This window comes from Taudactylus pleione, unplaced genomic scaffold, assembly GCF_031769625.1.
Source record: "Taudactylus pleione unplaced genomic scaffold, aTauple2 ptg000176l, whole genome shotgun sequence".
NCBI classification, from domain to species: Eukaryota; Metazoa; Chordata; class Amphibia; order Anura; family Myobatrachidae; genus Taudactylus; species Taudactylus pleione.
The window spans coordinates 593643-618464 of NW_028284578.1; the positions used below are offsets into that span (position 1 = coordinate 593643).

The following is a 24822-nucleotide window of genomic DNA, read 5'->3' on the forward strand; positions in this document are numbered from 1 at the left end:
GGGCTAGGGACGGAGGAAGATGAAGGGGAGAGAGGAAGGTGACGGGGGCTGGGACAGAAGGTGATGGGGGCTGGGGACAGAGGTAGGTGATGGGGGCTTATGGGCTGAGGATGGTGATGAGCAATGGCGGCTCCAGAGGTGGGGTTGCAGCACAGTCCAAAATTCAAATAGGGGAGCCACACCAACTGCCAGTAAGTCCTGGCTGGAGATGTTTGGCAGCAGTTGCGGTGGCAGTTGGTGTGGCTCCCCTATTTGAATTTTGGACTCTGCTGCAGCCCCACCTCTGGAGCCGCCACTGGTGATGAGGATGAATTTGAGGAAGGTGATGAGTACTGAGGATGGCTGGCTGCTGACACCATTCCTCCTACCCCTGAGGCATCCACAGCACTGTCATCAAGAAGACCTTGCAAGAGACGACAGACAAGAACTACAGCCTGCAACAACAGTGACAGAGATTCAGGCCCTAATTCAGAGGCGGTCGCAAGAAGCGTTCACTCTCTCTGAATGAGAGCAGCCGCTTCATTTTGAACTGCAGCCTCCGGTCGTTAGTTAAGCTGTGAGTTACCACCCACAGGTTAACGACCGACCAGGTTGATGGTCGCGATGGTGATCACCATCGCGACCTACGACCAGACCCTATGGTTGGGTCTGGGCACTCGTAAGCCCCAGGGAGCTTTCTGCTCTGGTTGAGCAGGAAGCTCCCCACTGACATCACTGATGATGTCAGTGCGGCCGCCACAAAACGGTAGGTGTTCTTTAAAGAACGCCTCCATTTTGGAAACCACCCCCCCGGCCCGCTTACCAAACGGGGCGAGCTGTCGATCAACATCGACAGCCGCCCCTTTGGTAACGAGTTCCGGAGCGAGAGAGTTTCTCTGTCGCTCCGGGGCTTGCGCATGCGCAGAGCAGCCGCTGCGCATGCGCAGGAATAACCATCGAGTCGGCTACGAGTGCATCGTTGCTTGCGACCAACTCTGAATGAGGTCCTCAGTGTGGTAAGTCATAGTGTATTTTTACTTTATTTAAAGGATGGCATATCTTTCAGTTAACATTCTCATGCTTCATATATCACACATGCAGGGGAGAGATGTGTGGGATCGGGGGGTGGTAGTGAGAAGGTGGCGCCCCCAGGCATCAGTGGACCGGGCCCGAGATTTCTGTTGCTGGCCCTGCAATGCTGGCTATAGTTAACAAAACACAAATTCACTATAACTTGTGCAAAATGTTCCAACTTAAAGAATTTTTCATAGAACAAAATTAAAAAATTTAAATATATTGGTGTCCTCAGTTTCATCAAACACCTTATCTACTGTGTATAAGAATATCCAGATCTGTAAATGGGTGAAAATGGAAAAAGTCTCAAAATCTTTCAAACAGCAGTGCCGTGGCCCCTGTGGAGTCATGGGGCACTTGCAGGGGTGCCACGGGTTGGTAGTCCAGGTCCAAATCAAATTATTTATGGCCCTAAACCAGTATTTAGGGTAAATTTACTGAAGGTCGATTTGGCATTTTGAGTGATTTGAGGTACAATTTTCATTCGATTTGGATTCGATTTTGGTTTTGAGTATTTACTAAAGGCCAAATCGCATGTAAAATCGGACTTTAAATCGAATTTGGATTCATATCGCCCTCAAATCAACCATCGGAAAAACATTGGTACTTTTACATAGCATAATACACAAAACCCTTATTTACTGTCATTTGATTTGAAATCGTCCTCAAAATCGGACTTCAAATCACTCTTCAAATCCCCAATATAGTAGACCTGCTTCAGGCTTTCGATTTGAGCATGAGCAGGTCGGATTCACACAGATACATGCAGACATCAGTGAGATGCCTGCATGTATCTCACTGTAAAAAGCAACTAAAGAGTTAAATTAAGAAAAAAATTTACGTGAGATCACCCCCCAAAACACAACCAGCCCAGGACTTTGCCAACCCTGGTCTGGTTGACTAAGTACAAGGAAAAAATGACCTAGGGTCTCCCTGTACTTACTGTAGTACAACCAGCACAGGGCTATGGGAAGCAGGGCTGGTTCTGGATTTACATGGAAAAATTTGCATAGGGTATCCCTGTAAGATCCAGAACCAGCCCTGGACCCTTTCTAACGGGGGGCTGATGCCACAGCCAGGGAAGCCCTATCACCGGGCCCCCCAGTAGCAGCATCAGCCCAGACCGTTAGTCAACCCAGGTCAGGGATCCCTGGGGAGTTGGAGAACGCTTCACCATTGAGCACCACTGGTTCCTGATGTAAGGTACCTTAGAGCAGGGACAAGTAATGACATATACTATAAATGTAGTAGTACAGGTTACATAATGGCGTATATTGAACTTGGCTCACTGGAAAAACACCAAACCTGTTTGTAAAGACCGACATTAGGTCAACTGAAACGGAATCAGTATGAGTTACCGCCAACAGCGGAAGCCCGGCAGTGAAGATCCCGACAGGTGAGTATTTTTTCAATTTACTAACCTAACCTCCCCCCCTAACCCTAACCCTCCCTTAGGGGTGCCTAACCCTAACCTCCCCCCCAAATGCCTAACTCTACCCCCCTGTAAGTGCCTGAACCTAACCCCCCTTCCCCGCAGCCTAACCTTAAGTCTCCCGGGGGGGTGCATAACCCTAACCTCCCCCAGGAGGTGCCTAACCCCCCTTCCCCTAGCCTAACCCTAACCTCCCGGGGGGGTGCCCAACCCTAAGTCCCCCCCGGGAGCCGTTAACCTCCCCCCCCGCGCGTCTGTCCGCGCCTGGCTTACCTTTGATCGGTAAGTCGGGTGTCGGGCGCCCAGCGTAGGACTAATGACAGGCGTCGGGATTTCAGTGCCTGTCATTAGACACTTGCCGGGATTAGACAGTTGGGATGCCAACGGTCGGCATTTAATCCATCGGCATCCCGACTACATACCACTGAAACACCCCAGTTTTGGATTACCCAAGAAAGTGCTTTTATGACTTTTGCCCAATAATGATATATCATTTTGGACCAAATAGTCTCTTAGGTTTTTACCTCTGCGGTAACAAGACATTATCCATAGTTATGTAGGGATTTCAAGTCTTTGTCAGTTGTGATAATTGGTCATAAGGCTTTGGTTTGTTGATTGATACAATTGCTCATATGGTTATATTTATTAACCCAAATGTGTCTGTTAGCAACATGACTGTCGCTTTTGTAATTATAAGTCAATAACTTATCAGATGGGATGGCTAACGCTTTTACTTTTGCTTGATCTAAATCGATTTTGTTATAACCCCTCTGGATGAATCTTTCATACATCATGTCTAATTGGTTAATGGCTTCAGCCCGATTCTTAGAAATTCTCAAACCCCCCCACCAAACCTTTACACAATTCTGTCAGTTAGCAGCGCCACCATTTTGTGAGTGACAACAATCTCACTCTGTGAGAGTGTTGAATCTGCAGTTAACCACAGGGTGTGATGGCATACCATAACTGTATTGCACAAAGAACACGTCCATTAAGGCATCAGCCTTCATGAGCGGAATTTCATTGCTTTTTTTAGTTTGAGTGGCAGAAATTCAGTAGGTTTTGTGAAATTTCAGATCATGTCTAAGAAGCCTTAATGAAACATGTGAGGCCGTAAGGTTTTTTGTCTATGAAATTTAATTGCTTTTTTATAATTTATTAACCATCAGGGTTTGGAGAAGCAAACCGGGCTATCTGCAGGGGAGAAGGGCAACAAATTGGTACACTAGAGCTGCTGGATGAGGGGACAGCACACAGGAGGTGTTTTGGGGGTGCAGAGGGAGAGACGGCTACAGGGCTGGGCCGCAGGTATGTGGAGCAGTGGCAGCTTTGGGGGTGCGGAGCAGTGGCAGCAGCGGGGCAGAGCATAGGGGCATCAGCGGTCGACAGAGGGGCTCACCGGCGCTGGGAATGCATCTGAGAAAATAAAATGAATAATCAATGTATCAGTGAGATCCATCCATGCATCTGTGTTAAAAATTGAATATATGTAAAATAAATTTTAAAAAAATTATGACATGCCCCCCCCCCTAAAAACACAACCAGCCCAGGGCTTTTCACTGCCGGTCCTGGTTGTAAAAATACAGGGGACAGTTTGGTTCTGTATTTACCAATATTGTATGATATCTATATACGTCTCCATTGACTACTTTACTGATTAGTGGTTATCATGGTGCTCCTTTAGAAATGTTTAGAGGAACCCGGCAGGGCTGCCCCCTTTTTTTTAACTTAGCAATAGATCCATTATTTCGTATATTAGAAAAGTGTACAGAATTTTAAGGTTGGTTCTAGAGAATTTTAATTAACAGCGTTTGCTGATGATGTTTTGCTATATTTGGATGACCCGAATATTTCTTAAGCCCCTATTTTTCAGATACTGAGGCAATTTGAGACAGTATCAGGGTTCTTGGTGAATATCGAGAAATCGATAGCATTTTGTTTAGGAACACGTCCTACACAGTCCTTAATGGTAGGTGACTCCCCACTGAAATGGACTAGAGACCATTCCACATATCATGGGGTCCGTGTGCCTCGCTGCCTGGGTAATCTTTATTCTTGAAATTACACTTATATTATGAAGGTGATCTCGGATGAACTGGAGTATTATTCCCTTTTCTTATTTGGGACCATCTAATGTAGTTAAGATGGTATCCTATCCAAGACTTATGTACCTCATTCAAGCTCTTCCACTGTTTCTTACAGTCAATGACTTGCAAAGTTTGAATGCAATGTTTAGAAGGTTCAGCTGGCATGGAAAGAGACCAAAAATTAGCTTAGTATAACTGCAGCAGACCAAGGCAAATGGAGGGATACGTTTCCCACACATACGAAGATATAATTGGGCAGCCATGTTTAGATACCTAGCTGATTGGATTCATGACAGTGATATTTACACAAATACCTCAATTGAAAGAGGTTTTTTGGCTGATGGGAGTTTGCTCGCTTTCTTACATCTCCACGACCAGGAAGTACCCCAAATCTAAAAGACAAACCCTTATTGTGGAATACCAGGAAATTATGGCATCTAATCCGGCACCATGCTGGTTTGAATTCTCACAAATTTATTTTTCTTCCATTCCTTGATAATCCCGAATTCCAAGATGGTCTAGCTGGGTATACATTTACATTGTGGCGGGTTGGGGGGATTACTAGTATCGGCTGTTTAGTTAATAGGGACACTAAGCCAATACTATCATTCACAGATGCTGTGGAGAGGTACGCTACCTTAATTGGTCATCCCCTGGCTTTTCTTCAGGCCAAGCATTATATTCATACAGGGGTTAGGCATTTTTCAGTCAAGGATTGGGAAAATCCTATAGATTCACTACTGTCATGCCCTCCTGTTCTTAAAAAAGCTATCTCCCATTATTATGTCTCCTTTCGTTAAGACATGGATCACTCCATCTCCACTACAGGGATGGCACAGTGGCTGCCGCAATCTCCCTCGCTTTTGGTTGATGACTTGATTGCTGCGCTTGCGGTTTCCCGTAAAACATTACCATCGGCTATGTATACCGAAATGTTTCTAAACGTTTTTCACCGAGCATATTTATCTCCGCGGGGGAGTTTCCTTATGAGGCGCTCCTCCTCTCACTCATGTTATCGGGGAGAGGATAATGCAGACCTGTTTCATTGTTTTTGGCTCTGCCCACTGGTTACATGATTCTGGCTTTAGGTCAAACATTATGCTGAAGACAATTTGCTGGGTCTTTTGCCAGTTACCACTAGGATTAGCGGGACAGCGAATGCTCCTAGCTATTAGTGCGGCTGGCCGTAAGGCAATTTTGCAAGAGTGGATTTCCATATCTCCCCCATCATTGTCCCTGTTCAGATCCAAGCTTTTCTATTTGTTCCACATGGATTGGGTAGAAGTGGCTCTCGATAAGGAGCATAAATGGAATGTTTTTTAGTATTTGGGAAAGCTCTTTTTCTACACTGTCTATGGAGATGAGATGCCAAATTCATCATTGTCTCCATAATACCTCCTGATATTTATTACACATAATCGATAATGATCAGCATATTGATCTTGATTCAAATGTTGATAAAGAGGCGGTTGGTGTGGGGTTCTCCCGTGGGGGAGAAAGACTTTGTTTTTATTTAGTTTTGTTTTTTGTGTTATTTATTCAATTCTTTATTTATTAAATTGTATTGGGGTGAATTTATTTTATTTACTCTGTGATCGATCCAAGAATATTTTTTTTATATATATGTCTATGATTATGACTGCAAGACATAATATTCAGCCATGTTTTTTTTTTGTATGTGGTAACTATTTTATATTCTGTGTTTCAATTGTATTGATTTTACATCAATATTGTGTTATCTTCATACAATTCATATGATGCTTCAATAAAAATATAATTCAAATAAAAAATACAGGGGACAAAAAGCATAGGGATCCCCTGTATTAAGCACGTCCAGCATCGGGCTTTTCAAAGCCAGTCCTGGTTGTCAAAATACCAGCACCGGACCCTTTCTAGTGGGGGAGTAATCCCACGGCCAGGGGAACCCTTTCACAGGGGATCCCTGTGGAGCTGGAATCCCCCCCCAATAAAGAGGTCCCCCTCTCCAGGGCACCCAGGCCTAGGTTGTATAGTGTAGTGCGAATATAGAAATTTAAAATATTGTATTTTACAGGTTACCTACAGGTCCCAGCGAGCCTCCTCCGCATACTGGTATTTCGAGAACCACAAGTACCAGCATGCGGGGCATTAAGGGCCCGCTGGTACCTATAGTACACCTGTAAAAGAAATATTAAAATAAAAACAATACACAAAATGTTTTAACAATTTATTTTGCTGCACCTTCATCTGGGGGGCGGCAGCCATGTAGCTCTTTTACGGGGCCGCTGCCGCCCAAGGGCTTCCGGCGTCTTCGCCTGGCGGGCACCAACCCGCCATGGCAGCCACCAATCCAGGGCTTCTGGTGTCCTCTTCACCTAGTGAATGGTAGCCTGCAAGCTCTTTTTCATGGCTGCCACCCACGACGTCTTCTTTCTTCGGCAGCTCTTCAATGCTGTCTCCCCGCAGGTGGACTGCCATGCTGCTGCCTTGCGCTGGCAATGACGTCGCAAGCCATGATTGGCTCTCGGCGGCCATCTTTGAATTTCAAAACTGCGCTGACAGTTGGAAATTTTAATTACACCCAAATCCTCATTTATTTTTTTTCCCCTGAAATTTGGCATGCAGCACCGAGCAGTTCTTACCGCTCATATCAAATTTCAGCTTGGTACATCCAACAGCTTTTGAGGTGTAACCCCTTAAACACCATGCCCTCCATTTTCAATGGAACAATTGAGAAACCGGGGGATTCTGTATACTTTCCGGGGCAGTGGGAGCGCCCGCGAAATGTGGGAGGGTAGGCAAGTATGGCCTTATGCGCACGCCCAAAAAAGGGTGTAGGGCTGTCCAGCCAAAAATGGCAAAGTTTGGAGGTATGCTTTTTAGGGCTCTGAGCCAATGAAATGTATATGAACCAAACATCAGGTTAGTACTGTAATCAGTAATCCAATGTCACAGTGTGAAGAAATCTAGATGCTGCAGATAGAAACTGGCAGTAAACTGGTTGTTAGTAATTGCTGCATGCAACAAGGTGTTACTCGCACAGGTATTATTGAATTGAACAGCGAGTTGATAGCTCCCTTACCCCACTCTTAGTCCACACAGTTTGCCGCCCTTTTTTTTTTTAACAATTTTTATTGAGACATCATACAACAAATATCAGAATATAACAAAATATGTATCACAAATACAATATACAATACAGTCGTCCTGTGTAGCTCAGAGGCGCTGTGTCTCAGCATGGTTGTTGTTATAGATGCAGAGATGCTGTCTTGCAGCATGCACACTGTGGGCAGACTGTGTCTCGAATGCAGCATGGAGCCACCGGTGGTAGTGTTGATGATCACAACTGCTAAAACTGCAACGGACAAATGTAGGTTAGCCTCAGCCAATAACAATCAGCCTGATACTCCCACATGTGTGGTAGAACCTCAATAAGCACAGCTTAGTAGATTATGGCGAGGCTACTTATGTGAGCTTCACAGTCTCCTGGCAACCAGTCCTCTGTACAGACTAGGGGGGGTTATGTAATAGGTAGCGAGCTGCTGCAGGAAGTCCTGAGAGTTCTCCCGTATTTTTAAAGCGGCAATTATTTTATAGGCAAAACCAAGCTGGTTTTGCCTTTAAAATGATTGCTGCTTTAAAAATGCGGGAAGACTCACAGGAATTCCTGCAGCGGCTGCAGCTTGCACCTTAGGCCTCATCATGCAGGTCTTCGTTCTGACTACTGATTGCTGCAGCAGGGGTGCTTATTGGATGTTCCTGGACACTCTGTTGTGGGTTGTAATCAGGGCCTGATTCAGATCCGGATGCAAAGTCAAAGTTTTATGCAAGTGGAGTAATTGTTAGCCATTGTGCATGCACCAGAGTCGCATTGCGCATCTGCAGCGATTGATTAGTGATCAAGCCCACAGAAGAATCCATTGCAAAGTAAGTGACAGGTCATCAGCTTTTAGGGGTTGGCTAGGCAAACGCAGGCATTTCAGGACCATTTATACTAAATTTTTGCATAAATTAGCCATTGCAATCCTCTTTGCAGCAGGAGTGCGCTCAGCGTGTCAGGAAAAAAGTAGTGTATGAGGCAGGTCAGACTTGGCCCAATCTTCCTCAATGTTACCAATGTTTAAGCTGTTGTTCATTGATGGAGGGATATGAGAAAGCAGCAGTGGGCATCCCTATTCTCAGAGAGGTTTTGGAGACATTAGCATATTTTCACTATCCGTGAAAGACAGCAGCTGCGATGACATTTGCGTGTGGATCTGAATCAAGCCCTTGTCCAGATGCATACATGGATTCCTGCTCTGAGCTGCTCAGTGAAATTTTTCTGCCTGTGTCATTTGGAAAGCCTGTTACCTGCTGATATGTCTCTATTGTGAAGCTAACCTGGATTCTTCTAAAGATCTGCTAAGTATCTTGGAACAGTGCAAATTATCTGTGCCTATTAAAAAGAACTGTTTAGCATTTCATTACAGTGCAATACATCTGGAGTACTCTGAAGATCTATTTAATAGCTTGCTGTTGTGTAAATAATTTGTGCTGTTCTGGAAGTACATTATCTGTTAGCAATTCTCTACATGAAAAATACTTGCTATTTAAAAGAACTGTTCAGTATTTTTCTACAAATCATTTACATGTGCATTCAGAAATCTTGTTATTTGTCATTAATTCTTTATTGTGAGAAAACCTGTGCTATATGAAAGAATTGTCCAGAAAAACATTTATCAGTGCTTTTGGGTAAACTGGTGAGCATACTCTTAAGTGCAAATTGGCAGTGCTTTACTGATCGGGCTTGCTGTTCTCTATATAGTTTTAGTATTCTCTGAGGTGTCCTGCTCCCTTTAAATTTATGTGTCTCTGATTTTGAGCTTACACAAGTTAGAGTTGAAGTCCTGGCAGCTACCTAGTACCAGTGAACGATAGTTCTGGAAAAGGGGGTTGTTATAGGTGAAGTACTTGGCAAATGGCTTCTGTAAGCTAAAGGTCACAGCAGGCACTCATTACAACATCAAAGCCTACAAGGAAAGCCATGGCTTTGGCGCAGAAAGTCAATAAGAATCAGCCTGATGTTAGTACCAGCAGTCATAGACACCACTGGCCTTCATCCAATACTCAGCAGGCCATTAATTGCTTGCCTTCCCAATTAGAAATCTTAACAGAATCCAACTAGGCTCAGCTTCAGACTAGAGATGACACAACTCTCTCAGCTGGTATCACTAAACTCCAGCACTAATAGTAATAGTACTAAAAGTACAGTACTCTGTTTCTTTCATGGTGGGAACCAACTACACTCGGTCACGGCCTGTGCTTTCACTGAGTATAACCCATCTTCTCTTGCAGAGATTCCTGGTGAAGTCTGGAATAGGGGGTCTTAGACTGCACACCAGGTATTGAGTTCTGCCAATCCCACACATTGTGTACTCAGCTGTACCTTCGGCATTTGTGCCTACAGTGTAAAACATCTCAGAGTTTTTAGTGGCTACCACCTCTCAGAATATCGCAGTTATACCTCTTTTGGGGAACACGCCACACCCCAATCTGTCAGTTTAGCCATGCTGTAAAATTAGTCTAGCACTGGCCTCTATTTGCTGTAACAAACTTGTCAATGAGATTTTGAAATGACGAGACTATGGATTATTACTTCTACATATTGATGCCAGGCGCACGTTGAATATACTGTATTGTTATTAGGTTATGTTTGAACAATGTTGATCCTTTTTTATATGGCAATAATATTTGTGGTTATGGATGTTAAATAAAGTTGCATTATAACCATCACACATACATTATTTAATGGGCATGAATGGTGTTTTTTTTTATTTACATCCTGGAGACCTACTTTCTGTGCATTCTTGGGTTAATTTTTATGAGGGATGTCAGGTTTTCCTATAAGGGCCACATTCACAAGCCCTCCACAGCACACTCATAGTATTTGTAGGGAAGCCAGCAGTTCCAGCAACAGCAGCCAAATTAGCATGGCTATAATTCTTAGACACCTCTAAATGAGAAGGATGGGGGCAAGGCGGACAGGACAGACATATATCACGGTCCCAGGGAAGCCTGTGGCAATCTGTCTGTTTGCTGGATTATCTGGAGGTCGCAGGGAAAGCTGCAATGTTTGTCCTGGCCATGAGTCCAAGCCAGCTGTCACTCTCCCCCTTACTCATTATCTGGGAGTCTCCAAAAATAGATTTTTGCAGAGAGATTAACAGCAGAGCTTTGTATACACTAACACAACATTCTCGCTGCTAAAATTGCTGTGAGTAGGTTGATTAGGTTAGTTTTAAGATAATAAGAATAATCAATGTCATGAATTACCCTGAAACAATATCAATTTTATCATTAAATAAAAGGATAGAAGGATGGTACTCCTATCTCTTACACATGTCGGGAGACTTTTAAGAAAGTATGTAAAAGAAAAAAAAAGTACTATAACTTACTAGACACAGCTTTATTTTGTATACTGTAGTAAAATAAATAAACAGATTAAATCTAAAGTTACTATTGCTGCAAAGACAACATGGCCAGGAAAAGGAAAGCCCTGCATGAATGTTTCACACCATTTCAAATACAAAGTGTGCGGGGTCAAGACTATGACAACGTAATTGTGTAATCGAATTACAAAGGTTTTCTTGTCTTGTGGCTTTAATACTGCTAGACAAGGAGCATACCATAGTGTCAGAGGGAACGTAGATAGATCTCACAATGGGCCATATTCAATTAGAGGCGAAAAGCCTTTTTCGCCTGGTTTTTTTTTTAGAAAATTTTGCCTAAGAAAAATTCGGTGATTAAATTAGGTGATGCTAAAATAATGTGAAAAGGGTGTGAAAACACCCTTTTTCACTTTATTTTAGTAAAAATAATGTTCATAAATAGAGCCCAGGGATACCAGAAGAAAAAAGCTCATGTACTTGTATGAATTTAGGTAAATGTCCCGTGCATCACACAGACATATATACTCATTTATATAAAATTCAGACGGAGAAGAATAACACTTCAAGCAGGAAATATATAATAAATATATTAAAAAAATAAACACATATAATAGGTATTAAAAAGGGAAGAAAGTAACCGGGTCTTAAAGATCATTGAAAATGTATGTAAGATGTATTGCAGGTCATTGCTAGTTCCAACATATCAAGTGTTGATAAATGTCCATGACAAGACCATGTCAGGACCAGAACTTTTACCTGCAATAAATCTCACTGATCATCAATACTCCAATTAATTACCTCTCTGTTTAGAAACTGCACATACTGTATTGTGTGTGCTATCAAGTATCCATAGAGTGAGTGTATATTTATATATAACTAGCTAATATGCTGGCAGTGCCGGAGTATTTTTTTTTCTCCTTTACGGGAAATGTATCAAACCTTAAGGCTCATATACACTTAATGATATGCTCCATGAGCGATATCGTTACGTGTTTCCCTGCATTGCCGGGCTGAATGTCGTTAACGACAGTGAGCATACACACTGAACAATATCATTCAGTAACGGCACCCTCCCTCATCACCGTACTTGCAGAATCTGACGATATCGTCAGGTTGTCCTGCAAGTACTACCGCGTAAACACTTGCCGATATTGTGAACAATTGAATGATAACGATATCGTAATCGTTCACAATAAAGGCAAGTGTGTATGCAAGATATCGTTAACGATGCGCGCTCCCACAGATCGTTAACGATATCTTTCATCGCCTGAACATGCAGGCCAGCCTGACGATATCATCAGGTTGTGCATGTTCAGGGATGCTGCCGGTGAAGTCACTGAACGATATTGTTAATGATATCGTTCAGTGTATAGGCTCAATGTCGTTAACAACATTGAGCTCGGCAAACACTTAATGATATCGCTAATGGAGCTAATCATTAAGTGTGTATGTGATGAAAGACATTGATAACGGTCCGAGGGAGCGCGCATCGTTAACAATGTCTTGCATGCACATTGGACGATATTGAATTGATGAATGATAACAATATTGTTAGCGTTCATATCGTCTAGTGTGTATGCGGCATTAGAGAGAGATAAAGTGGAGAAGTTGCCCATAGCAAGCAATCAGTTTAGCTAGAACAGTCTATAAAAATTTACTAAGTGCCTGTTTTTAAAACTGCCCGAAACAGACGGCTCTAGATGGCATGATTGTGTCTAAAAAATGTGTATTACTATCAGTCGGTTTGCTGTGTCAGTTGAAAAGGACGGCAATGTGTCTTCGGTTTTGACAGTTCAAATGAAAGCAGGCGACAAAACCGACCAAAAATAGGCCAGAAATAGACCAATATTCCCAGGTGGTTTTCTGTAGGGTAAAACATAAGCCATGTAATTTCTACATGACAAACACCCTATAAACCTGCCTCCACCAGAACAAGCATTGCCACATGGTGAGGGTGTACTTTGGTGGTTGGAGGTAGTCTTCTAGTTTTCTGTGTAGTCTTGTCTGAGATTAAAGTTTGTCTTAAGGGGGGCATCCACTACACGATTTTAGCAGGCGATTGAACGATAACGACGTCGTTATCGTTCAATCGTTTAAAAATCGTTTATAAATCGTGCAGTGTTTGGTCGTTAACGATCAACGATGTGCGCTCCTCTGGTCGTTTGATCGTCTCGTCAGTCGACAGAACATGCAGGTCAATTTCACTTCATCTATTAAAGATAGTTTGCAAATCGTTTGTAAATCGTTTGCAAATGCTTCAGACTGAAAGATAAAATTTCAAGGGAAAAAATCAAGAGAAAATCGTTTACAGATTGGACGGAGTAGATCGTCTAGTGGATGTGCCCCATTAGTTTTTGTCTGGTGTACTTTTTATTTGCTGTCTTGTCAGTGTTTATTTGTGTGTGCCTGTGTTGTGTTTGTGAGTCATACCATTTTCACAAAGTAAAGCCGGGTCGCACCCGGGATACACGGGTCCATCCCGGATCCTGGCTGAGACCCCTTTCAATATTTTTGTTTTGCCAAGACCGAGAATTGCCTACATGGAATGAAGAGGACGTGATCTACGCATAGGAGCAAGTAAGTATGGATTTTTTTTTACAGGTACTCTTTGGATATTCTACTGGACAAGTGGACATGATGGGCTTCAGGGATACATAGGTGTGTATGTGAGATAGTGTGCTTGCATGTATGTTTTAATTAAGGTTTACTTTCTACGGTGTGTGTGTTCTGTGTTTTTTTAATATTGCTTTTGCTGTGGAAATATAGGTACCAGCGGGCCCATAATACCCCGCATGCTGGTACTTGTGGTTGCTGGGAACTGTAGTTCCACAGCAAAAGATAATATTTTTAACTATTTCAAATGCACCACACTACATAATCAACCCGGCACCCACCGGCTAGGGGTGCCAGGGATAGACCCTGGCTATCAGCCTAGGCCTGGGGTGCCCTGGAGAGGGGGTCCCCTTTATTGGGGGGGTCCCCAACTCCCAAGGGATCTCTGGTCTGGGCTGACTAGCGGTCAGGGGTATTGATTTGGCTGGGGGACTCGGTAAAAGGGTTCCCCTGGCTGTGGAATTACCCCCCTGCTAGAGAGAGCTTGGTGCTGGTTATGTATATTACAGGAGACCCCTACGTCGTTTGTCCGCTGTATTTTCATAACCAGCACTTGTTCTCAAAAGCCAGGGGCTGGAGGTGTTTTTTTTTTGGGTGGAGGGAAGCACACTGTTTTTTTTATCTCACTGATCCGTTCATGCATCTGTGTCTAACTTGATTTTTTTTTAACACAGATGCTTGCAGCACGGATCTCACTGATCCGTCCATGCATCTATATCTCTGCTATCACGCACAATCTATAGATCGGCAAATCGTTAGATTGTGCACGATAAATCTTATCACATGTGCAGTTTTTGCTACATATCGTGTCCTGGAGTGCCGGGGAGAGTTTAAGTGAAATCGCTCACGATATTGCATTGTGAGCACATCTAGTGTGAACGCACCTTTAGTGTAGGTTTTGGTTTAGATGGAGGGGTACAGGAGAAGGAGCAGAGAGGACCAACACACATAAACCCTGAGGACCTATCCAGAGCCAGATTTAGACCTCATGGGGCCCTAGGCAAGATACCGGTTTTGGGGCCTCCCTCCCTCAAACAATCCATAGCACTATATTTTCATTCCTAATTCATGCCACTATACAGCACCCTGAAGAAAAGGTCCACCATGGCCGTAAAACGTCGGCTACGGGGTATATTTACTAAAGTGAGAGTTTTTAGAAGTGGAGATATTGCCCATAGCAACCAATCAGATTCTACTTAACATTTAACTAGCACCTTCTAGAAGATAATTGCTAGAAACTGATTGGTTGCTATGGGCATGATCTCCATTTCTAAAAACTGTACTTTAGTAAATGTACCCCTATGTATTTACACTTGATCTTTGCTAGCTATTGTTAAGCTTTTCCAAGTTTCGCCCCGTTGATTGCCCCCTTTATGACTAGACGAGGGATGCCTAAGCCGGAGACTGTTTAAGAGTTCTACATTATTTGTGATGGGTAGCCTAAAGAAGCTGTTGCTAGGCAGATTCTAGTTTGTGAGGTATTTGGTTATCCGTGTGGCGGTGGAGCTTGGTGGCCCGGGCGCGCGCTCGAGTCGAGCATGTGCCCCCGCGTCGGTGGAGGGGGGTGATGACCCCCCTCGAGTCGGGGATTTAGAATCCCCGACAGCGGCAGCGCAGCTGCTGGGCTCACCTCCCGGCGGACCTGGTGTCCATCGCGGCTCTGGTGTTCTCCCTGGCTGCGCGGTGGATGCTGGGGCAGGTGGGGGGTCAGGTGACAGGGTGCATGCCGGGGACAGGGAATCCCCAGCTGTGCTAATAATAAATGATGAAGCGGCGAGTGGCGGGGGGACCCCTGGCCTCTCTGCGGAGGCTTCAGGGCCCTTGCCAGCCGCTACCTCTGCGGGCGCCATCTTAGGGGCTGCGAAGGAGAGCCCTGCGGCTCTTGGGATGGCTGAGCCTGTCAGAATTTTGAATAGGGTGCCACCTGCTGGTTCAGCTGCGTATGTGCAGGCCATGGGCACTGCAAGCTCATGGTCAGCAGGTTATAGTTTGCAACAACAGCCCACTAATTTAAACTCGCTTAATAATTTTGCGGGTTATGTGGTTAACACTTTGCCCGTTAATGCCCCTTGTTTTCAGGCTGTGCCGGCTGTCAGTACGGCTCGGCAGCCATTTTTTCAGTTGTCAGGGTCACATGCGGTCAGTTCGCACTTACCCTCGGTGGTCTCCTCTCCACACGCCGTGCAAACCACTTGGTCCCTAGGAGCGCACCATGTTTTTCCCCAGCATTCCGCTTTTCCCCCCATGACAGTTTCTTACCCCTCTTACACCCCCTCGGCCCCTAATTTTAGCCAGCTCCCCTATGGTCTGCCGAGTCTTTTTGGATCGCAACAGCCGCTTAGCCCACATGGCTCCTGGCACCCTGCTTACGGTTCACCTGGATCCTGGTTGCCAGCTTTTCCCCCGCCAAGCACGCTGCAGCAGAGTTTTCCGCAATCACCAGTGGTTTCCGTCCCTTATTTTAGCCCGATTTCCACATTGAGTCAGAATTTTCTGGTTACGGCACCGCAAGCGCCTCCCATCCCTCCGACCCCACCTCCCCCTCCCCCAACACCAGTTGTCGAGTCATTGTCCTCTGTGGAGGTTAACACGTCTTTTGCCACACCTGATGTTCTCCCTAGTGGTTCAGCAGCCGCTGCGGTATCAGACGCGGTAGTCAGTGGAAGGAGGAACGTGTCTCGGGACGAAGCTGCGGCATCAGGGAGCAATGCCACGGGGACGGCAGGAGTGATATCGGAGGGTTCAGAGCTTCCAGGCCCTTCAGGAACAGGTGAGCATACATCTGCACAGATTTCCAATGACAGTTATTCGTCTGATTCATCTACTAGCAGCGAGTCGTCGGGGTTCCCTAAACGTCCGCGGAAATTAGCAAAATTGATTGCGCACTGCATAGTCAAGAAAGCAGCAAAGAGCAAGGGTCCTGAGAAGATAGCTGCGCCTGCTGAAGTGCCACCATATTCTGATATGGTGCATTGCGCCAATACAGCTATTACGAGGGGTTTAAGGAAGAGAATACGGGAAAAGATAAGAAAGGGGAAATATATTGACATTTTTACTCTCACGGATGACATGAGGCAGGATTGTGAGAAGGCCAAGAAGACAGGTGGCATTGGGGAGAATGCTTTTCGTAGTATTCATCATTGGATGAGGGGTGTTTTAGTGTTTGCGGCTTGTTACCTTGAAACTAGGCCTGGAGAGCACATGAACATGCTTAAATACATTTATCTCGTTCACGATATGTTCTTGGCTTCTCGGGGTTATGTTTGGAGAGATTACGACGAAAAATTCCGTTGTAAACAGGACGGAAATTTGGTCATGCCTTTGGGGGTAAAAGATGTGGAAGTGTGGCTAGAGGTAACCCAGCATAATAAAAATCCATCAGAGAGTCAGTATAAGAAGCCGAGTGGAGTAGGGAAGGGCGGCTCAGGGTACACAGCAAAAGGTAAATGTTTTGCCTTCAATGATGGGAAATGTACTAGAGGGGCGAATTGTCGTTTTCGCCACTCCTGTCGCAATTGTGGGGGAGGACACCCAGCCAAGGATTGCAAGGGCGGGGGTGGTGCTTCCCATTCGGAGCAGCGGAGGAGCTCTGGGGCTAATAAATAGGGCGCCAACACCCATTATTTTGAAAGAACTTAGTAAGTGGTTGACGCGTTATCCTTTGCGGGATGATGCTGAGTTTTTGTTTGAAGGTTTTAATTTAGGTTTTCGTTTACCCATTTCCGTTGCCTTTCAAGTAGTTGCTCGCAGAAATCTCAGGTCGGCGAGGGAGTTACCGCTGGTGGTGCGGCAGAAAGTGGATACGGAGGTTCAATTAGGACATATGTGCGGTCCTTTTGATACAGAACCCCTGCCGGGTTTGTGCATTTCCCCCCTGGGGGTGGTGCCCAAGAAAGTACCCGGCAAATTCCGTTTAATCCAGCATCTGTCTCACCCACGCGGGGGCTCGGTCAATGACGCCATTCCCGAGGAGCTTTGCAGGGTGTTGTATCAGTTGTTTGACGACGCACTCTGTTTGATTCGCAGTTTTGGCCCTGTGGCGTTGATGACAAAGTTAGATATCGAGTCGGCTTTTCGGCTACTGCCACTACACCCCGATTCCATGCGTTATATGGGTTTTAAGTTGGAGGGTAAGTTCTACGTGGATAAATGTCTGTTTCTTGTGTCTATTTTGAGAAATTCAGCACTTTCCTTCACTGGTGCATTGTCGCGGGCACAGGTCATTATGGTGTTGCCCATTATCTAGACGATTTTCTCTTTATAGGTCCAGGAAACAGCAAGATTTGTCAAGAAATTTTGTTTTCAGCCAGCTCGTTGTTTCATGTTTTGGGGGTTCCAGTTGCTCAGGAAAAGACAGAGGGCACCACTTCTTGTTTGGCCTATTTAGGTATTGAAGTCGATACCAGGGCGGGATGCTGCCGCCTCCCGGCAGATAAGGTCCAGAAGCTTTTGGAGCAAATAGAGGAATGTTTGCAGAAAGAAAGGCTCCGGTTGAAGCAGGTGCAATCCCTTTTAGGCTCTTTTAATTTTGCTTGCCGAATTATTCCTATGGGGCGGATTTTTTGCCGTAAGCTTGAGAAATCAACGGCAGGTGTGCTAAAGCCGCATCATACCATTCGCCTCTCTAGGGAAATAAAGGATGATCTACGAGTGTGGTTTTTCTTTTTGTCAAATTTTAACCGGGAACTCATATGGCCTTCTTCTAGGGTTCTTAATTCCACTTTGCAATTATTTACTGATGCGGCTGGTTCTACGGATTTCGGAGCATTTTTCAAGGGGAATGGTGTGTGGCGCATTGGCCACTGTCATGGGTCGCATGGGGTTTCACGGCCAATCTGTTGTTGCTGGAGGTATTTCCAATAATTGTGGCTGTGGAGCTTTGGGCCACCAGATTGGCGAATCAGAGCGTAGTATTTCGATGTGACAATTTGGAGGTAGTACACGCTGTTAACAATCAGCGCTCCTCTTCCCCTGAGGCTTTGCGGCTTCTGAGGCATTTGATGCTGAGGTGTTTGCAGTTTAACATAAATTTTTCAGCAGAACACGTACCAGGGGTGGAGAATGACATAGCGGATGCTTTGTCACGTTTCCATTTTTCTAGGTTTTGCATTTTGGTGCCTGGGTCTGCCCCTATTGGCTTAACATGTCCTCCTTATGTCTGGCAGATTATCGAGCAGGCATAGCTGGACTGGCGCGTAAGTCCTTGGCACCATCTACATTACGGGCATACACATCTGCGTGGCAGGACTGGGAGGCTTACAGGGTTAAGTATGGGGATGCGGGTAAGTCACAGGAGGATTGGCCTTTCGGGTCAACGAGCTGGTGGCGGTTAATAAACGTTCGGAGGTCGCCAGATTGCTGTCCAGAAACGTGCTGATTAAAAAAGAATCAGTTTTGTGTAAAATTCCCCGTTCTAAAACGGATCAGACTGGCCGGGGGAAGTGGGTTTCCCTTAAATCTCATGCCATACCCGACATCTGCCCTTTGCGCCTCGGGGGCCTTTACAGTCAAGCGAAGCCGGTGGGGGGTTGCCAATTTTTAGTTCATGTAGATTCTTCCCCTCTTACGAAAGTTCAGTTTGCGGCGGTTTTTAGGAAATGTTTGCTTGCGTTGGGCTTGAAGAGTGAGGACTATGGTGCTCACTCGTTTCGCATCGGCGCTGCTACGTGCGCTGCGGCTGAAGGAATGCCAGCGGCTGCTATTTAGCAGATGGGGAGGTGGAAATCAGCTGCTTTTAAAAGTTATGTTCGTTGTGATAAGTTGTGATGTTGCGCCTACCCAGAAAAGCTGCTTACCTGTCAGTTTTTGAAAGATTAGCTTTCAAAAACTGGGGGTGTGAAGGGATTTTTTTATTTTTTCCTCCGCGGGGGCCTTAATTACAATTGGCTATACAAGTGGACCACGGGAGGTTTTTTAAGTTTTCTCCTTCGCCTGGGTTTATGTACTAACATTGTATGTCGCATATGTTTTCATTTACATTGGTTTTGGGTTCACAAGTACATTATCTGATGGTTAGGTGTTTTCTTTTTCAGCATCCACGGGCTCTGCGGAGCAAGTATGGCTAGTGGGCCATTCCTATATGTTTTGGGCTGAAAGACACTCCCTAGCTAAAAGAGCGGGTATGCTAATGGGCGGCCGCACAGTGAGATGGTTAGGAGTTCGAGGATTGCATCGGGATTCCCTTTTGGGTCTGCTTTTTGACCATGAGAAGCAATGGGGCCGTCCTGATTGGTTTATACATTTAGGAGGTAATGATGTAGGTCAGATCAAAGGCATCGAGTTGATACTGAGAGTCAGAGAGGATTTGGATAGGGTGTTGTCCCATTGGCCGGGGGTACGTTTAGCATGGTCAGAAATTGTACCCCGTTTTAATTGGAGAGGGTCTGTAGATGTGGTTGCTTTGAACAAAGCCAGAAAGAAGATAAATATTGCAGTGGCTAAGTTGGTGTCGGCTGCCGGGGGTGTTGTAATTAGGCACCCTCTTTTGGTTCTGGAGAATGCCCACTATTTTAGGTCAGATGGGGTACATTTATCACCTTTGGGGATGGGAATTTTTCTTAAAGGTATTTTTTCTGTTTTTGATTAGTTTTTTTTTGTTGTTGGGTGGCAGGCTGCGGTTCATGGAACCTGGCGTGGCAGGAAGGCGCTACTAACCAGCGGCCACATGTGGCGTAAGCGGTCATTGTGAAGCACTTGCTCTTTTGAAGGACGGCGAGTGGGTCCTACCTATGTGGGTTGGACAATCGGGCACTATTCTTTGCGGAAGTGTCCGGACTGTGCCAAAGTAAGGGGCGGTGAGACTTGCACAGCGCAGGTTACGCATTTTTGAGAGGTGGGGGCGTTTTAGTCGTCCCCCAGTTTTTTGTAGTAAGATTTATATGGGCTAGAGCTAGGTAGTGGCAGCGCCTTCTTTTGCCACCCTTTTTAATTAAATTTGCAATTTAGTAAATAAAACCAATTCTAATTTGACCTAAGCTATCGTTGTCTGTGTGGTTATTTCATTTAGAAGTTAAGCTTAGCATAAGAGGTTATTATGTTTTATCACAACATATGTATGAACGCATAAGAGGTTATTATGTTTTATCACAATATATGTATGAACGCCTTAGACTAGACGAGGGATGCCTAAGCCGGAGACTGTTTAAGAGTTCTACATTATTTGTGATGGGTAGCCTAAAGAAGCTGTTGCTAGGCAGATTCTAGTTTGTGAGGTATTTGGTTATCATTTAGGGTTAGCCAATTAAGGTAGTTAGGGGCGTGTACATTTAGGTTGTACTATTTAAGGAGGAATTTGAATAAGGTTCTGCCTCTTTTTCAGTTGGAAGCCCCACCCTCCCTGCCCAAAACCGTGTGTTTGTCTTTATGTTGTTTGTCTTACTAAAATGTATTAGATTAGTGGGCGGGAAGGCGCTACTAACCAGCGGCCACATGTGGCGTAAGCGGTCGTTGTGAAGCACTTGCCCTTTTGAAGGACGGCGAGTGGGTCCTACCTATGTGGGTTGGACAATCGGGCACTATTCTTTGCGGAAGTGTCCGGACTGTGCCAAAGTAAGGGGCGGTGAGACTTGCACAGCGCAGGTTACGCATTTTTGAGAGGTGGGGGCATTTTAGTCGTCCCCCAGTTTTTTGTAGTAAGATTTATATGGGCTAGAGCTAGGTAGTGGTAGCGCCTTCTTTTGCCACCCTTTTTAATTAAATTTGCAATTTAGTAAATAAAACCAATTCTAATTTGACCTAAGCTATCGTTGTCTGTGTGGTTATTTCATTTAGAAGTAAGCTTAGCATAAGAGGTTATTATGTTTTATCACAATATATGTATGAATGCCTTATAGCTCTCACTGCCAGTCCATTCCATATCACACTGACCCACTGCCCTCTCACAGTAATCACTAACTCATCACTGACATCCATCCCTGCTCACTCATTGCCCCCCATAGCACACACACTGACCCAGTTACTGCCCATCTTACTGCAGCACCATATACTGCTCTCTTCACTGCCCTCTCACTGCACCACTTACTGCCCCCTTCACTGCCTAACTCACATCACAGAACCCCTCTCCCCTCTCAGCACCACTCTCCCCTCACAGCACAGACAACTTTCCCCTTTAAGCACAGACCCTCTCCCCCTAACAGCACAGACCCTCTCCCTCTAACAGCACAGAACCTCTCTCTCCTCACAGCACAGACCCCTCTCAGCACAGACCCCACTCAGCACAGATCCCTCTCAACACAGACCATGCTCCCCTCACAGAACCCTTCTCCCCTCACAGCATAGACCCATTCTCAGCACAGTACCTCTCTCCTTACAGCAGACCCCCTTTTCCCTCACAGCACAGACCCCTTCCCCTCTCAGCACAGACCCCCTCCCCTCTCAGCACAGACCCCCTCCCCTCTCAGCACAGACCCTTTTCTCCCACAGCACAGAACCCCTCTCTCCTCACAGAACAGACCACCTCTCCCTTCACAGACCCCTCCTCCCAGCACAGACCCCCCTCACCTCTCAGCACAGACCCCTTACCCTCTCAGCATAGACCCCCCTCACCTCTCAGCACAGACCCTCCCTCACCACAGATCCCACCTCCACTGACAACACAGACTCCTCTGCCCTCACAGCACAGACCTTTCTGCCCTCACAGCATAGACCACTTTAGCAGAGACCCCCCCCCTTTCTCAGCACTGATCCCCCTCCCCTCACAGCTCAGACCTCTTCCCATCCATTCACAGCACCTTTCTCCCCTCCCCGCCAAACTTACCTGCCGGGGACGTTTGTATTAGCGTCGCTGACCTCCATGGGTCCTCGAGTGGCTCTTCCTCTGCCTCCCAGTCAGTGTAAATTGCGGTGTGACATGATGGCATCACATCGCATTATGGAACAGTGCCTCCTGATAGCGCAGGGAGAGGGGTGAGACTGTAGTAACACGTGACTCACCAGGCTCTACTGTACTCATACCCTGCCTAATGATAGAGCTGGCCTGGCCTGCAACTCCTCCTCCTCCTCCCCCGTGCTGCTGCTTACAGATTGCCTGTGTGTGTGCCTCTTCCCCCCCGGATGGTGCGCTGAAAGCAAACAGAGCAGCCAGCAGGTACTTCTACAGGGACGTATTTCAGGGGAGCCCAGCCATGGGCCCCTTCGAATCCATCCCTGGACCCATCCCCAGCCTCACTTCCTAAAAGGAAACCATAACATCCATTAATTTTGTAGCCTCCATTTAGAGTGGTGGTTACCTATATCATATGCAAAATATGATGTTTACAGGATCTTGTAAAATATTATTATTCATTTGTGCATAACTGTACTGTGGTCTTTTAGTTATAAGGAGAGCAGGATTGAATTTAAATATTTATTAATAAAAGTTGTGGCCTAGAGGGTCTGAGAGGCCCCCGTGCCTAATTTATGCAGTATTGAGGGGGTTAATCTAGGAGTGTCCATCATGCGGTTAGCAGTGGGGTGATGTGAAGATTTCCATGACAACCCATGAGGAGCTATAAATAGCACTGAGGCAAGGGGAGTGATAGTCAGTGGTGAGGTGACTGACTGGACAGGCAGAGACCTGTTGGCTCCCCTACATATGGTGAGGGGAAAGGGGGAGCAGTTCCTGAGGTAATGGCCTAAATGAGGGGACAGGCTCCAGCACTGCTAAAACCTGCAGCTGCAGCAGAGATATGTGAGGGAGCATCTGCAGGAGGTGGACTTCAATGTGTGAGGGGAGAGGATCAGTTTATAGCCCCAAAAGCTATTGGTGGGTATATTTGTGGAAGCAGCTGGAGAAAAGGTGCTGACTGGAAGAAATCTGGAGAGGTCAGTACCTGCCCCACTAATGAATGCAGACACTCACATCCTGTTATCTGCTGGTAAATTAGGACACAGCATAAAAACAAAGTAAATATATGTATATATCCCCTCAGCAAACCAAGTTCATAGATATATGAGTCACTAGTGTTATCAGACTTACTGCCCTTTGTCATTTATATAATTCTGTGACAGGATTTTTTAGTACATCAAGTCAGACTACCTCACTAATATTCGTAGGGAGATCAGGTAGCGCATTATAGTGAAGTTACCTCAGGAGAGGAAGTGGTACTAAGCACAGCTCCAGCCAAACCAACTCCCACATACTGAGCCCATACAGAGCTCTGCCTCATTACAGCTATAATAAGGGAACCTCCTATACTGTACCTTCACATACTGAGCCCATACAGAGCTCTGCCTGATTACAGCTATAATAAGGGAACCTCCTATACTGTACCTTCACATACTGAGCCCATACAGAGCTCTGCCTGATTACAGCTATAATAAGGGAACCTCCTATACTGTACCTTCACATACTGAGCCCATACAGAGCTCTGCCTGATTACAGCTATAATAAGGGAACCTCCTATACTGTACCTTCACATACTGAGCCCATACAGAGCTCTGCCTGATTACAGCTATAATAAGGGAACCTCCTATACTGTACCTTCACATACTGAGCCCATACAGAGCTCTGCCTGATTACAGCTATAATAAGGGAACCTCCTATACTGTACCTTCACATACTGAGCCCATACAGAGCTCTGCCTGATTACAGCTATAATAAGGGAACCTCCTATACTGTATCTTCACATACTGAGCCCATACAGAGCTCTGCCTGATTACAGCCAAGGGCAGAACTATGGGAGATAATGGAGGCGCCTGCTGCCGGGCTCCAGCTCTGAAGGGGCACCTCCTCCATTGTTCACAACATATTCATCCCACTTGGGGCTGTAACTATGTACCCAGAGTGTACCGTCACGGCCGCCCAATACATGGCACCCCTTCCCGGCACCTGAGAAGCCATCATACACTAGTGGAGAGCTCCATGTCAGACCATCAGCTGCCGCCTTCATCTTTCTATAGCCTGTCTACATGCATATTGCTACATTACAGTGTCAGCGGCTGTGACCGGGGGGGGGCACCAAATTATAACTTGCCTCCGGGCGTCTGGGATGAACTTACGCCACTGATTACAGCTATAATAAGGGAACCTCCTATACTGTACCTTCACATACTGAGCCCATACAGAGCTCTGCCTGATTACAGCTATAATAAGGGAACCTCCTATACTGTACCTTCACATACTGAGCCCATACAGGGCCCTGCCTGATTACAGCTATAATAAGGGAACCTCCTATACTGTACCTTCACATACTGAGCCCATACAGAGCTCTGCCTGATTACAGCTATAATAAGGGAACCTCCTATACTGTAC

At 45.6% G+C, this 24822-nt stretch overlaps 1 protein-coding gene across 1 annotated transcript in view; it reads left to right on the forward strand.

Annotated features, from left to right (window-relative positions):
- The window catches only part of LOC148520499 (uncharacterized), an 80780-nt gene extending 60513 nt beyond the window's left edge, over positions 1 to 20267 (forward strand). The window contains 5 exon segments of the mRNA XM_088475661.1: positions 16058 to 17086; positions 17088 to 17743; positions 17746 to 18375; positions 18758 to 18874; positions 20203 to 20267. Coding sequence (XP_088331787.1) covers positions 16058 to 17086; positions 17088 to 17743; positions 17746 to 18375; positions 18758 to 18874; positions 20203 to 20267 — 2497 coding nt within the window.
- The last annotated feature ends 4555 nt before the right edge of the window (positions 20268 to 24822 follow it).